The following is a 16,241-nucleotide window of genomic DNA, read 5'->3' as shown; positions in this document are numbered from 1 at the left end:
AGTGATTCAGGGTTACCATGGGGCAGTGCTTCCTAAGCCCACCTGTGATCAGCATCTCCCTGGGGAACTGGCCTATTGCACCAGGCTGTCCAGGTGTGGGGCACCAAATATGCATTTGAAAGCATTCAGGGGGTTCTGCTGTGGGCAGCCCCGCACTAGTTCACGTCCCACTCTTGGGAACCATGGGACCACTGCTCTCAGCCCTGCTGGGCCATGAATAGGGCCAGTCTTAGTTAGAAACTCCTAAGGGCCCCTTAAGGTTGTACTTCTTGGGACTAACTGATGTCACACACATGCCCATATGTGCAAACACCCACACTCTACTACCCTGTATTCCTCCAGTTTCTATGTGTTATCATTCCTTGTTAGGCTTTCCCACTTGGAAAGATCTCAAGAATGTCTCTGGTTTGTGTTTGTGCATCTTCCCATGTACAAATATAGATACAGTTGGTTCTTGTTAACCCAGTAATGATGTTTTAGAGAATCACTGCAAACACTGAATTAGCAAATATTAAACCACTCTTCCTAGTGAAAATACAGGGCTTGATTCTGTCTAACTTCTAGCCACAATATTTTCATCAACAGATCAATACATAACTTCATTTTATGTGTGTTTCTGCTTAAAGACATCTTATTTAATATATACTTCTGATTCATTAACATGGAATTTATAGCTAACAGCCGTATAACTCGTGCCTGAAGGAAGATTGTCTAATACATGCATGTCCTCTATGAGGCCTCTTGAGCATTCAAATACTAGATAGCACTACATTGGGGGGCATTTTAAACAGGTAAATCACCAACAAAAAACATAAAAATGCAAAAAAAAGAATGGCATTAAATAAGCCACAAAAAGAACATTTGTTTACAGTATGAGATCAGACACAAGAAGGCAGAGCAATGCTTTGTTTGACCTCAGCTGGGAACATGCATATCAGGTGACAGAAAATTGCTGCTGCTTTATGAGTACTGTAAATGGTCACAAAAGCACCACAAGAATCGATTTAGGGGGGAACAAATAAATTTTAGTGAGCAGACACAAACATGGAACCCACCAATAATGAAGACTGACTGTACATTTAATCTATCAACAAGATAGACCATCACAAAAAAGGAAAAAAATCTATCAGTTTTATCTCTAAAATACAGTATGTCTCACATACTTCCATCTCTCATGTGAAACCGTCTACACTCCAGTCTAAGACACCAACACTTGCCTTCAATGACTGGAATTATTTCTAATCATTCTCCCTGCCACCTACACTCCTCCCCTTCCTCTATTCTCTACCCTGCAGGCAGCAATCTTAAACAATAAATTTGACCAAGCTGGATCCTGTGGAAAGCCTTCTTACGGCTTCCCATTGCTAAACTCCTCAAATTGGCTCTCTCTCCGCCAGTTCACTAGCTGCCTCTACCAGCCTCCATGCCTTGTTTCCCATCGATGGCCCCTGCCTATTCTATGCTTGGGTCATTCTAAACACCACATCTCTTGAATACCATGTGCCCCGCCCTGTCTCTAGGCCTTCTGTGTGCTGTTCCGTCTGCCAAGGTCACGATTCCTACCGCTTCAATTTGTTTACCCCTCATGTTCCAGGTCAAAGACTCCTTCCTCCTAGAAGCGATTCCCAATCACTTACCCTATCCCACCTTCCCCCCAGATGGAGCTATGCACTTCTGCCTTGCTTTCCTGCTGCACGCTGCTCTCCCCTCTTACAGTGACTGCCTCACTCAATATGCTTGTCCTAACGTCTTCCCCGTGGACCATGACGTCTGTATGGAAAAGTACCTTGCCTGCCCTTCTCAGCACTGTTTCACCAGCACTTTGCACAATGCATAGCACACAGCAGGCATTTAACAGGTGCATATATACCTTCTACCCTACACTGTATGTTTTCCAAGGGAAGGGAATTTTTCTCCTACTTTTATTTTCCAGGAGTTCTAGTAACACTTTGGTGACAAGCACAGACTCTGGAACCACACTCTGCTCCTTTCCAGCTTTCTTTTCCTGCAGATGCAGTGATATTAATGCATCTAGCTCTCAGGATTGGTATGAGGATTATACCAGATAACATCTGTAAAGCACTGTGTCAGGCAGGTATTTAGCACCTGCTTAATGTAAGTGCCTGCTCTATCATTATCTCTCTAGGATGTCATGTGTGATACTGGGCCAAGGCTGATCAAATGGGTCAAGTATGTTGTGAGGGTCATACCAGAGTTCATCAAAGCCCTAGCAAAATGCCTGGATTGTGGTGGGTGCTCAATAAATGGTGGTTATTATCTTGAATCCCAGGTTGATTAACTAACTACCTGCATATCAGTCCATAAGCTCAGGAATACTAGGAATACAATTTTATTTCTCTATAGCAATTAAACCCCTGTTTTCAAATTCCCTCCCATTGCACAAACCCTGACATGGTCTCATTTGTTGCCTTTTGGGATCCTTAGGCTTTCCTAGTGTGTTCTTGGGAAGCCCCAGGGAAAGGCTTTCAGGTCCCATGTGTGCTGGCCAGGACAATAAATGTCTCAGGGATAACCTGTGCCCAGAGGTGGTTTGAAAACCAGATGTGACCCATGCTATGGCCACTAGGGGAACTTGTTTCAGTTCTGTACTGTGTTTTTATTGACAGATTGGTTGTACTTTGAACATGCTCTCATTTTACTTTGTTTTCATTCATTCATTTATGGACAATATCTGTAGTAGCAGGGACAGGGTGCAAGTACCTTCTATCTCTCTGTATAACTTGGGAGAAAATCCCAGAAGACTAAAGCTAGAACTTCTTGCCAGATAGTTTGGTGGGGGTGGGGAGGACTTAATACTGAAATTACACTAAGTTTCAAGAAAATAAGGAAGGCCATGTATCTTACACACTCATGGGCTAGGATTGTACATGCAACAAAATTATTATACTTCTTCAGTATGGTAGCCTTTTAAAGGAATAATTATGTTAGAAAAGGCCGAATTAGTATTTACTTCCTGTTCCACGGAACCAACTTGGTCTTTAGCTTGGACTGGCAGCACTGGTTTTGCACGAGAGGGGTATCTGGTTTAACAAATGGGTAGGTGAATAATCAAATTAATTTTAGGTGGTCCTGTCCTTGAGGCAAAGCTTTTTAAAATGAAGATTCATTTTGTTTGTTCATTTATCCACAAGGTGGCGCTATTATACTCTCTATTCCAGAAGTCTAAACTCAAAAACAGGGTACAAGGTAGAAGGGAAACAAATGTGATCAGGAATAGTTGTGTGTAGTGGAGTTTGTGTGCGGCATAGCCATAGAGGATAAGTATGAATGGTGTTGAGGGAGAGGGATGGGAGGGTGATAATAAAGAATCAGGAGGACAGGGGCACCAAAGTCCACATGTGGTGGTGGAGAGAACACAGGTCTGTGTTCAATTCCAACTCTGCCTATGAACAGTTGGACCATTTTAACTCTCTGCACCAAAGTCTCCAAAGTCTGTATAATGGAGACAGTGATGCCCAAACAGAAGGTAGTTGTTAAGCAGAGGCGGGTATGAAAATTGGGAAAGTCTGCACGTCTGATACCACTGTATATTGTCTGACTACCCAGTGCATCCTGGGGGTACAGGGTGAGTAGAGGACCAGTGCTGACCAGCCTGAAGGGGGATTGAGCCTTACTGATTCTTTGCTGCTAAGCATGGCTGACAGTGCTTTCATGGGAGGGCCAGTCTTTGCAGGCTTTCTGGGTACAGGGCCTATTAGAGGAGACCTGCTCCTCCTATCCCTGCTCGGGATATCTCCCCACTGCTGGGTTCTCCCCCACCTGACCAGCGCTTACAAAATCAATGGCCCGTCCTCAGTCCCCCTTGCCTGCAGTCCTCTATCTACAGCAGTCCATCATCTCACCCGGATCTGCACACCATCTCTGCTGCGTGCTGCACGAGCTTTTGTATTCCTTTTCCCACGATCACGGTGGATCTGCCTCTTTCCCTAAACCCATTCACTCCAGACACTCACTCAAAGGCACATTCATTCGTCCAGGGCCCTATGCGGAATCAGCCACTGCTGATGGAGGTATACTGAGCCCGCCACGTGAGTATCTTCAAAATGACTTCCAATCCCCTTTGGGATGGAGATGGGCAGCTCTCCTAATCTTTTGTACTCATAGTGAAAGTCTCTGTCACAACTGTGCAGACAAAACGGCATTCTTGGGTTTCCACATTTGATAAACATATGCAGAGCATGCGCAATCCCACCCAAGAGATGTGGCGGCTTTGCGCGTGGTACCTTTCCCCTCTTGCGTCCAAGTGCTGCTTTTCGAACTCCCAGTTTTTGTTAGGGGCATAATCCCATTCTACCTCTTCAGCAGCGATGTAAAAGGTTCTTATCATCCCATATGGCTGCTCTGAAGTGTCCCTGTTGCCACAGCTGTTGACCTCATACATCTGATTCATGCCTCTGGTGAAGTGGTGCATGGTGGAACAAAACACCCTGAAAATACCTGAAAGAGAAATGGCTTGGCTTTGGATGTGGTGGCTGATTGCCCTTTTATTGTTGTTCTTGCTTTTGATGTGCTAGCAAACTTACATATTTCTTCCAAAATAAATAACTTAGGAAGGAAGATTTTAAAACATCAATTTTATATAGTATTTTAAAATCAGACCCTAGGGGGAATAAATTACTTTGAATATATTTACTTATGGGAAAAAATACAATCTGAAGCTCATTTGTAATGGAAAAATAAAGCTTGTGAAGCTGCTGCCAAGAAGTGATTTCTTTGGGTTTTCCCTGTGGTGCGCACCTGTTAGAAGATAGTCATTCCTGGAAAATCAGATAGGTATGATTATCTTAGTCCAAACCAGATCAGTTTAAACAGAACTAATTAACTGTAAGATTCGTATCTTAGACAAAGTTCAAATGAGGACACATGCCTGAAGTCATGTATTTGCCCTGAAGGATTTCATAAACTATAAAGTATAATATACAGGTAAGGTATTATTATTATTAAAGCCAACTGTATACTTCATTAAGTCTTTGAGCAAAGGAGATTCTCATACCAACAACAGGTCTACACTATGCCAGATGGAAAGTAAAAAAAAAAAGTCAATAGTCAATAAGATTTCCCCACGTAATGCCAACAATCATGTATGACTGAGAATTATGTAATTTTTACACTGAACTTTGTAAATGCTTTGCCATCAGATATATATTTCTTAATTGAACTCACTATAAAATCATTTAAAACAAAATTGTTAGAAAACATTAACTCTCAGTGAAATTATTGTATCAATAAATCTTCTTCTAGTAGATTCTGTTCTTAGAGGTAATTACTGCAGCTCTTATTGACTATCTACAATGCACTGAGATACCTTTCTTCATGCTCCACAGGTGTACTTATTGCCAAATTATCCCTTCAGGATGAGCAAAAATCATTGGTTCAGTGGGTACCCTCACACTCCCGGACACTGGTGAGGACCCTCATGAGGAAGGGACTCTGTGAAACCCCAGGGGAAACACCTCTGAGAACAGACTTGGAAAGAGCTGCTTCTGCACATGTTGTGTTCATCATATTCTTCAAGAGTGAAGGAATTATATTCTCTCAGAACAAAAAGGAGTTTAAGGCCTTGTTCATGGTGATGGGTTCAGAGATGTATACTTATCTCCAACTAGTTCATTTGTTTATATTATATATGTACACTTTTTTGTATATCACTCATTGCTTGATGGAATGGTTTTATGAAAAAGAAAATGTTTGAGTTGCAGGCCGTAGTCTTCTCAGCCCATGTTTGGGGCACTCTCTTTTGCTGGTAGATAATGGGTAGGAATGGTGAAATGACCGAGTATTAAACAGTTACAGATTTATACTTAGCACCAAACATAAATGGGAAACCATTGTCATAAAACTTTTTAGAAGCCTGTAGGGCACATGAATAATTCTTAAGGCACCTGAATGAGTAGCCTCTAAAGGCCAGCTCAAGTTTTGAATGCCTATTTCAATGGATTAAAACTATCCCTTGCCTCCTCTTTTTGGTTTTGAAGAGTGAAATAAAAAAAAATGTGCCCAAAGCATCCCTTGGTTTGGGTGATTCATAATTGAACAATTATATTAATATTGAAAGGAGATTACAGGTAAGGATTATGGAGCTCCTACTCTCAGGCAATTATGGAGCAAAAGTTTTGAAGCCCAAACTTCCAGTTCTTAACCAATGGCACAGGGAGGCATCCACACTGCAGCTTCAGTGTTAATTTAAGAAGTAAACACCCATTTGTGAAGGAGGCAGAGTTAGCAAGTACTCATCTTGGGTAGCATATTGGTTTCTCTTTTTTAAAACATGAAAATGTTGGGTATAGAAACATATTGAAAGCCAATAGCACTCGCTATCCTTGTCTTTCATGTGACAGTGAGTGTATTCTGCCATGTCTCTCATATCTCTTTGTATGTCTCATAAAAGCACCTCAAGTATCCCACTGGCTCAGGAGTCTCCAAAAGAAGAGAAAGGTGCTGGCACTTCCCTGAGACTTCCACGGACATCAGCCCCAATACAGCTTATCCTCTGGGGAAACCAAGGGTGCCCAACAGAATGAAAATAAAAGCCCTTGATAACTCTTCAAAAGGGCACTAGCAATCTCTAGAAAATGCAGACCAGACTTCCAGCCAAGATGGAGGCGTAGGTGAAAACACTGTGCCCCCTCCCACAACTAAATTTAAAGATAGCGAAGTTTTAGTGACAAAACGCAGCCATAACAGTGAAAATTGAACTGTACAGAAGTCCGACAGCCACGAACCATTCAGCCAGACTGGTAAGGAGGGCGAAGTCAGTGGTGGAGCGGGGTCGGGCTGGAAGGATCATTTGGTCTCACTGACCCAGGAGCCAAGGCAGAGACAGTTAGTGGATCCCAGGCATATATGGTGGCGACAGGCCAACCCAGTGAGGGCACAGGGCAGCTGGCTGACTGCGGTCATGCATTTGTGTGCCGATAAACCAAGCAAAGGAGTGAACAGTGAGACAGACCGCTCAGGCTAGGGCCCCAGCGACGGTAATTAGAGCCTGAAAGCACCAACTGGAAAGATTTTCTCAGGGTTGAGGGGCCAAGAGAGGCTCTCAGGCTCACTGAGAGTTAGTTGGAGAGACCCACAGGGTCCTGGAGAGTACACGGGCCCACACACCCAGGAACCAGCAACAGAGGGGCCCAATTTGCTTGTGGGAAGCCTCCGAGGGGACAGAAATCTGAGAGAGAGCGGAGCGGAGCAAAGCACCATTGTTTTCCCCTGTCTGACCCCACCCCCACATACAGTATCATAACCCAGTGACTGAGTTGCCCCACCCTGGTGAATACCTAAGGCTCTGCCCCTCATACAAAACAGGTGCAAACAGACGAAACATTATGACTCAAGAACAGCTCAAAGCCCCAGAGCCTATAATTCTAAGTGACCAAGAAATAGCCAACCTTTCAGATGCATAGTTCAAAATACTGGTCATCAGGATGCTCACGAAATTGGTTGATTTTAGCCACAATTTAGAGGAACATATGAAGGCTAAACTGATTGAAATGAAGGGAAATGCACAGGAAACCAATAGTGATAGAAAGGAAATGGGGACTCAAATCAAGGGAGTGGACCAGAAGGGAGAAAGGAACAACTAGAGGAGAAGAACCAACAGAAAAGAACAACCAGAACAACCAACAGAAAAGAATGAAGAAACAAGAATTCAAAAAAATGAGGAGAGGCTTAGGAACCTCCAGGACATCTTTAAATACTCCAACATCCAAATTATAGGGGTACCAGAAGGGGAAGAGGAACAGCCACGAGTGGAAAACCTATTTGAACAAATAATAAAGAAGAATTTCCCCAGTCTGGCAAAGGAAATAGACTTCCAGGAAGTCCAGGAAGCTCAGAGAGTCCCAAAGAAGTCGGACTCAAGAAGGAACACACCAAAGCACATCATAATTACATTAGCCAAGATTAAAATGAAGGAGAGAATTCTAGAAGCAGCAAGAGATAAGGGGACAGTCACCTACAAAGGAGTTCCCATCAGACTGTCAGCTGATTTCTCAAAAGAGACCTTACAGGCAAGAAGGGGCTGGAAAGAAGTATTCCAAGTCATGAAATCCAAAGACCTACAGCCAAGATTGCTCTATACAGCAAAGTTTTCATTTAGGATGGAAGGGCAGATAAAGTGCTCCTTGGATAAGGTCAAATTCAAGGAGTTCATCATCACCAAGCCCTTATTATATGAAATGTTAAAAGGACTTATCTAAGAAACAGAAGATAAAAAATATGACCAGTGAAAGGACAGCAAACTCAGTTATTAACAACCACACCTAAAACAAAAGCAAACTAAGAGGACAGCTAGATTGAGAGCGGAAACATAGAAATGGAGATCACATGGAGGGTTGGCAACAGGGGAGTGGGGGGAGAAGGTACAGAGAATAAGTAGCATAGAGGGTAGGTAGAAAATAGACAGGGGGAGGGCAAGAATAGTATGGGAAATACAGAATCTAAAGTACTTGTGACACATGGACATGAACAAAAGGGGGGGAATAGTGGGGGAGGGGTGTGCAGGGTGGAGGGGAGTGAAGAGGGGAATGGGACAACTGCAATGGCATAATCAAAATATATTTAAAAAACAAATCAATAAAAATAAAAAAAATGCTGACCAGGCCATGGGCATAGCCTAAAAGCATTCATTGGGCCATCTGTGCTTGGTAAGATGCTTCAGAGCAGCAACTAAAATGATGTTTGTGATTAAAGAAAACCACAAATTGTTCATGGATATGAATCAAGAACATTCTTCTAGGTGTGATAAGGTCATTTAGAGCAACGGTCCCCAACATTTTTGGCACCAGGGACAGGTTTCACGGAAGACAATTCCACAGACCCCGCTGGCGGGGCATGGTTCATGATGCTTCAAGGGCATTACATTCCAGCTCACCTCCTGCTGTGAGGGCCTGCACTTAACAGGACCAGACCAGTCTGCAGCCCAGAGGTTGGGGACTCCTGATTTAGAGGGCTCTCACTTCTGCTTTGTGGATGTTATTTTAGGTGCTTCTCCTTTGTCCTTTACCCTGTGTGTTTGGAATAAAATAGGATTCTCTGATTCTAATCTAGACGGTACCTCTTTCTACACACCCTGAAGTGCCCAAATTTGACCAATTTCTTCTGGGGAAAACCTTAAGAGTATATGCCTGAAGATAGAAATTCGGTCACTTGCCAAGTTTACCTGCATAGTCTGGTTGCATGAACACTGTGGTAGAGAGGTGGGGAAACAAGGCCAGGGTGTCACGGTGAGTCCCTCGTAGGTGGATGGTGTTGCCTTGAAAATGAACTCCGTGCATGTCGGTGTCAGTGCCCATTCCAATCATATGCCAGGATACTCTATCCTTTTTGCACATGTTTAGGCCTGGCTGGTTGCCATACATATAACCATTAACAGCTAAATGGAAGCAAAGGTGTAGTCAGAGTCCATATAATTTTGTAGATGTACTGAAAACACATCAGTTTAGTGAAAGATTACCAGTACGTATGGAGATACGGTGTTCAGGTGTTCAAACTCTCCACAGAAAATTCTTATTATCAGAGAAAAATAGTACTGGGAAAAAGTCACGTGGTGAATCAATTTAAAATGGAAAGTGAAATTAACAATAAATAATGAAATATAAAATTGTGAAAATGTTATATTTAACAGTGTACACATAAGGGCATGTGTGAATTCTAAGGATGAATAAGAAATAAATCAGGTTGTTTTCTGGCATCATTTCTTTTTGATAAAGTTGTTTCCTGGTGTAATATTCTTTGTTTTAGAATATGGATTTGTAGGTTGTAAACAGGATAATCCTTGTAAAACAATTTATAGACTTTACCACTTTCCCCTAAATCTTCTCTAAAATTCTTGATATGCAAATAATTCTTTTGAGATTCTTATCCTGTTATCTCCCTTGTTAAATGTCTCTTTCTAGTTACTAATTCATTTAATTTTGTCAGATCCTTATTTGTCAATGCTTTGCACAATTCTAGAAGTTATCAAACATCCCTTTACTGACTTCTTGGGTCCTGCATCATGTGAAAGATTTGCAATCAATTGGCATTATAGTGGCTATTTGGTCAGTGGAGTGGAATTTGGGGGGAGGGTCAGTGGAGTGGTGAGGGAGAGAAACATTAAGTTGATAAGAAGGTAGTCTTTGTGTAAATCGTTTTGCCTTATGATAATTTTCCCACCTCAGTAAAATAACTGAAAGAACTTGGAATACTGCTTACTTAGATAGGAAGACCCTCTGTGTCTCCAGAGATGCAAAATGTTTTTATCTTTTACATCAACCTCAATCCATTGACAGTGGCTACCTGTAGCAGTGCATGGAGAAAAATTTACAAACCACGCTCTTGTTCTGTGGGGGGATGGAGGCCATGATTGAACAGCACTGTCTGAGGGGTAACTGCACATAATTATGTTTCACGTTTAATGTCCATTCCATCCTGGCCCCCACTCCTTACTAGTGCCCATAGTAGAAAAAAACAACTATTACACCCTGCACGATCTTCTGTTATGTAATCCCATCATCAAACAAAACTACTTATTTCTGTGTCTGCAGAACCAGTGGTGTCTGGTAATTTTACTCATACATCTGAGATTATTAGTAGAAATTCCAAGAAGCCCTGGGCCTTCTGAGAAGAATATCTCATTTTCTGAAAAAAAAAAATTTTGATAATAGTTTTGCAAATAAATGATTGAAATCATGTCCATTGAATACCAAAGAGATATAGTTGCAATAACTTAGTCCCTGATTGGCTGATGGAGAATTTTCCCTTGCTCTGGAGCTCAACTTTAAAGCCTCTCTTTCTGGAACATTCAATCATCATTCAGGCAACACCTTTGAATACAGTGGGTGCCATGCAAAGCACTGTACACCATATGAGGCACTTTCTCTCTGGTGTTGTTGCCATCCTTCTTCCTCTCACTCCATGCAAGCAAGACTGGAGAAAGAATTTAATTTGTAGTTAGTGTAAAATTTAAATGAAGATACATTATTTTCCTTGAATTTTGGTTTTAAAATGATGTGTTCTGCATGTCCAAAATATGAAAACTTATTTCACACTGCCAAACCAGGATGAAGCTGTATTCGACATGGTCCTCTTCAGACTTAATGACATCATCATGAACCCAAGGGAGGGCAGTTTGTCAGTAATTTTATACAATTGGGATGTACTGTGATCTTTGCCAGTTCATATTCTGTGTTGCTTCATCTAAGGCTAATAGAGTGTTTTAGAAGTATTCATTGGGTTCACAACATCTGTGGGAGACAGTGAGATTTCACCATATACCTGGTGACACTGAAGCTGTGAAATAATTTACTCATGCAAGAACGATACCCAAGAAACCAAAAACTAAGATAGTTAAAACATTCCAAACATTTTTCACTTCAAGTGCAATTACGCCTTTTCTTACAGGAGGAAAGTCCTTTTTCATACCATGCATCTGGTTGGACTTCACAAACTCTTTGTCTTCTTTGTCAACACTGAAGGGATGCAGGGTAAACTTCTGAATGTTTTCATCAAGATACTGACTCAGGTTCTCATCAAAGACTGTGAATAGTAGGTAAAATTCCTTGTCTATTCCTTTCTACAGAGGAGAGAGAAATGAATATATAAAAAGTACAGCTTGGAGGAATTCTTAGCTCTGTATTACTTTCAAAGTTAACAAAAAGTAGGTAAAGATCAGCCTCAGCCACAGATTAACTGGATAATTTTGTAAACAAGATTCTGAGAATGATTCTGATAAATTTACTATACAGCCCCCAAATTCATCTGTCTCATCAGATCCTTCCCCTTCCCAATGTGGGAAACAAGTCCCTGCTCAGAAGATCTACTTTGTGGTACTGCTGCTGTCAGGCTGGGGGTCAGGGTCCTATTCTCCTGACTGTGGCCTCCAAGTCCTGGCCCTGGTGGCCTGTCTCTCACCCTGGTTTCATGCCCTCACACTAACTCCCTACTCACTCTAGCCATGCTGGCCTTTTGCTCTTCCATGAAAACAACAACCTCACTCATTCCTGCCCCAGGGCCTTTTCATGTGTGGTTTCCACTGCCAGGAAGGTTCTCCCAAGAAGGTTTTGCTTGCATCACCCCCTTACTCCATCCAGTTCTCTGCACAAATGTTACCTGCTGAAGGTGCCCTTCCCTGATCACCCTGCTTGAAATAGTCACTCACTTGCCACTCTGCCTGCAAACTCACCCACTCTACCTTACTGCGGTCTTCATAGCACACAGCTGTACCTGAAATGATGTCTTGTTTATAAACATATTTTTATTGTTTTCTCACTGCAGTGTAGGCTTTGTGAGGATAGGAACATTTTTGGTTTTTCTCTCCATCTCCAGGTCAAAAAAACATGCCCAGAAAAGCAGACACCCAATACATATTTACAAGTGAAATAATGTATTCAGATAACCCATGAGCCTTGGCTATATTTTGCTAACTTGAGCTGATATTGAGGAGACTATGGATTACTTCCCATCTTGTATATTTCTAATCCATTTATTTGAGCATATCTGACCACAGAGCATATTTTTAATTCTCATTTGGAGGACATTTTTTCCCCACTGCTTTTAGGAAGAGAGAGGAAGAGGTGGAGAGAAATATTGATTGGTTGCCTCCCATGTGCACCCACACCAGGGATCACACTCACCTAGACCAAGGATCAAACTTGCAACCTAAGTATATGCCCTGACAAGGAATCGAACCCGCAACCTTTCATCTACAGGATGATACTCCAACCAACGGAGCTACACTGTCCAGGGACACAGAGCACCTTGAATTGCTGAAATAGGTTTTTCTTTAAAGCTGAAACAGACAAGGGACTATATTTTCTGTCCCTCAATGTCTTTCTTCCCTTACATGGTCCTGTCTAATTCACCCTTCATCCTGCTGCCTGTTCCAGAGAGACCCTCGGCAATGCCATCTGATCACATCTCTCTTCTTCTTAAACTGGACAATACAGTCTAAACTCACAGTGATTTGGTCCTTGCCTGCCTGTAAAGCCTCATTTCTCAGCCCTCCCCTCTTGGCACTTTGACCAAAGAGAGGCCTAGCTCCTTGCAGCAATTTAAACTTGGTGTGTCCTGGAGGCCTCTGTCCTTCATGCATGTATCACTCAACTTCGATGGTCTGCCACCCTAAGGCAGCCCCAAGGGCCAGCCTAACTGTTCCACCTCTCTGAGGCTTTCCTAATGCCTCATCGAAGACATGGATACTCCTTGCTCGTATTGCGCCTTTACACTTACTGCTTTTGTCTCACAGTGTTTTAGAAAACAGTAGTTTAAAGTAATTGGCTATAGAAAGGAAGAGTGTAGGCTTGAAAATTTTCAAAATGAAATATTAAAAAATTGAAGGGAAATAGGGGTCAGAACTATATTTTTAAAGATTACAGGCTATGGGAACAGGCAGACTTAGGTTCTAATGTCATTATTTTTTCATGGTTTTATGTAAGTGGACTGACCACTAATGGTATTTGGCTCAAGTAACAACTCCCAGAGACTAAGATGCTTCCAGCAAATCTGAAATTTGCAATTGAATGGATGCAACAGGGATAAAATCAGAAGTACCTAATGAAATGTTTCTGGCACTCAATTTTTTTTGTTCAGGTATTTAGCTAGTAGGAAGCAGGGCAGTGTATTGAAAAAATATCAGTTGGACGCTCAAAGTTCTATGTTCTACTGCTGACTATCACTACTTACTTAGATGTGCTTCCTGGAATATCACTCAATATTTCTGAGCCTCAGTTTCTTCAGCTTTAAAATAGGGATAACCATTCTGCTTTGCCTTATGTAATTGTTGTGGTATAGTGTAAGTATTCAGTCATATTGCAGAGCATTATTGAGGACCATTCAGAGGGCCAGGGACAACTGAACCTCCCAATAGACATTTCCAGGATTGGTCTTTTGCACAGGGAAATGAAAATGTGAGGTGGACCAAAAGAGTTTGGGTTTTCTTTTTTTGTTGTTGTTATTTTTTAAAGCATTTTTAATTAATTAGTGTTCAAGTACAGTTTTCTGTCTTTTACTCCCATCCAAGCCCACCCCCACAAGTGCTCCTAGAAGTTCCTTTGATCCTAGAAGTGGGTCCCTGTGATGCCAAACATTATAAAATACACCACTTAAATAAATAATTTTGCCATTTTGGATTGGTGAGGTAATTTCAAATAATTAAATGACTGGATTTTTCTCTTTTCATCAATGTGTTTAATATGTAGATGTAGCTTGGAATGCTATATTTTGCCACACTAATCAGTGCAACCATCCTAACCTGTAAGATGGGACTTGCCAGAAGTTGTCTACATGTGTCTTATTCCTCCAGCCATCATGATTAACTTCCAGTTTGCAGTGATGAGTAAGCGGTGGTTTTCAACCCTGGCTGCACATTGGAATCACCTAGAGATTCTGATGCACTTGGTCTTGAACACATGAATAAAAGATGTTTAAAAGGTCTCAGGTGATTCTATTGGGTGCCCAAGTTTGAGAAACCTCCAAGAAGAAGGGATCCCAATTTGCCTTCTATGTAGATCTTATAAGATTCTAGAATCAAAGCAACTCACAGGAAGAGACCCATCAAATCCCAGCCAACAAGCAGAAAACCTGAGCTTCTGGGTCAGCATTTGTAACTCAGGAAAATCAGAATGTAAATTTATAAAAAACCCCAAATTCCTGTTATATAGAAGTCAATTTTAATAGGAAGGAGAGACTGCTTTCTGTAACTGACTTTGTTTTGATCTAATCTCTAGCCATAATACTGATTTTTCTACATACACCACCAAGAAGAACTTGGTAACATTTAGTGACTTACCTGTGTCCCATCAGCACTGAGAACACCTTTCTTACAGACAAGCAAAGGCCCTACAAGGCCAGAGCTGGTGTCCTTGATTGGCTCAACTGCTGAGAAGTAAAGATAGGTCAGACAGGGAGGATCACCAGCTGTTGGGCTTACGCTTTCAGGCACTGTCCATCTGTATGTGAAGGTTTCACCTGGCTTAACATGTGCCCCGGGTTTCACAAATCCTGAGGAGATACATGAAACAATTACTCAAAGCAACAGCCAAGACCTTATGAAACTTGTCAGAGTGGATTTCTCTCTTTGATATATTTTGCAGAAAGAAAGTTTATTTTATTTTTGTATCTACCAAGTGAAGCCACTGACATAGTCTGACATTCTATGAGATAGAAGCATCTATCAAAGAATCGTCTTCTTCGTAGATTGGACTTAGTATCTTCATAGATACTATTTCTTACTCAACTACCAGGTTTAGCAAGTAATGAAAGAGTGATAACTGCCCATTTAGCAATTCAATGTAAAGACATAAAATATTATTGAGGAACATATTCCTACATGGAATATATTATGCTTGGCCCTGCAGAGAATAACTTGAGTTAAGCAAAAGATTTATCTTTAAAGAGTTTAAAGTCTTAAAGGTTGAACTACGAAATAATCCAAATAACTACAACCTAGAGGAGGTAAGAGAAAGCTCAAGGTTACAGGCCTATAAATGCCAGAGCTGGGATTCGAACGCATGCTATTTAATTCTAAGGACTGTGCACTTAATCCTCACATTATGTGGCAAATGAACAACACAATGAATCTCTCCTACTAGACTGAGGCTCTCTGCATCTCGTCCAGAGCTTTGCAAAAAAGATGCAAATAAATGTGTTGAGTTAAATGACAAAAAATATAGACATTTGAATTGTCACTGTGTTCTCTCTGCATACATACAAAAAAGTCATTGGGAGCATTTTAACCAAGGAAGACAGGAGATGTCAGTGGGGGAGGGTGAGAATTGGTCTGAGGGAGAGGAATTCTTTCTTCATTCCTTAGTCCTCTGTCCCCTCACCATCACCACAGAGCCTGTGCTCTGAGTGGGCCTGCCTTCACACTGGGATGTGAAGTTGTCCAGGCAGCCATGACTTCAGCTGTAGTGTTAGAGAAGGCTTCCAGGGAGACCCGGAGTTTCCCAGGAGACGTATCATGGGTGGAAAGGCAGTTCCTGTAGCCACTGAGCAGAAGTTAGCTGCCTTTCTCATGTACAGACAATCTGTACTACCTTCTCTGTGGTGGTGAGAAGCTATAGAAAGTGGTGTCTGACCTTGTGACATCTTGGGGCCTTCCTGGAAAAAGAAGAGTTGTCTGGGGCCACACATTAAACATATCATGACATGTAATTCCAAAAATTCTCATAATGCTTTAAGTAAATTTATGATTTTGTGTTGGGTCTCAATCATAGGCATCCTGGGATGTATGTGGCCTGCAG

The 16,241-nt window shown here is 41.7% G+C and overlaps 1 protein-coding gene across 1 annotated transcript in view; it reads right to left on the bottom strand.

Annotated features, from left to right (window-relative positions):
• HEPHL1 (hephaestin like 1) overlaps positions 1-16,241 on the bottom strand; it is a 69,528-nt gene that overhangs the window by 19,453 nt on the left and 33,834 nt on the right. Inside the window, exons 9-12 of the mRNA XM_037065340.1 lie at positions 14,786-14,997; positions 11,422-11,572; positions 9,179-9,391; positions 4,245-4,458 (exon numbers count right to left, since the gene is read on the bottom strand). Of these exons, the coding sequence (XP_036921235.1) occupies positions 4,245-4,458; positions 9,179-9,391; positions 11,422-11,572; positions 14,786-14,997 (790 nt within the window). The remainder of the gene's footprint in view (positions 1-4,244; positions 4,459-9,178; positions 9,392-11,421; positions 11,573-14,785; positions 14,998-16,241) is intronic.

The sequence above is a fragment of the Sturnira hondurensis genome, unplaced genomic scaffold (assembly GCF_014824575.4).
Source record: "Sturnira hondurensis isolate 20B ecotype Veracruz unplaced genomic scaffold, ASM1482457v3 Scaffold0015659, whole genome shotgun sequence".
Lineage (NCBI taxonomy): Eukaryota > Metazoa > Chordata > Mammalia > Chiroptera > Phyllostomidae > Sturnira > Sturnira hondurensis.
Note: the sequence above shows the minus strand (reverse complement) of the source record. Positions and strands in the feature narration are given on the sequence as shown.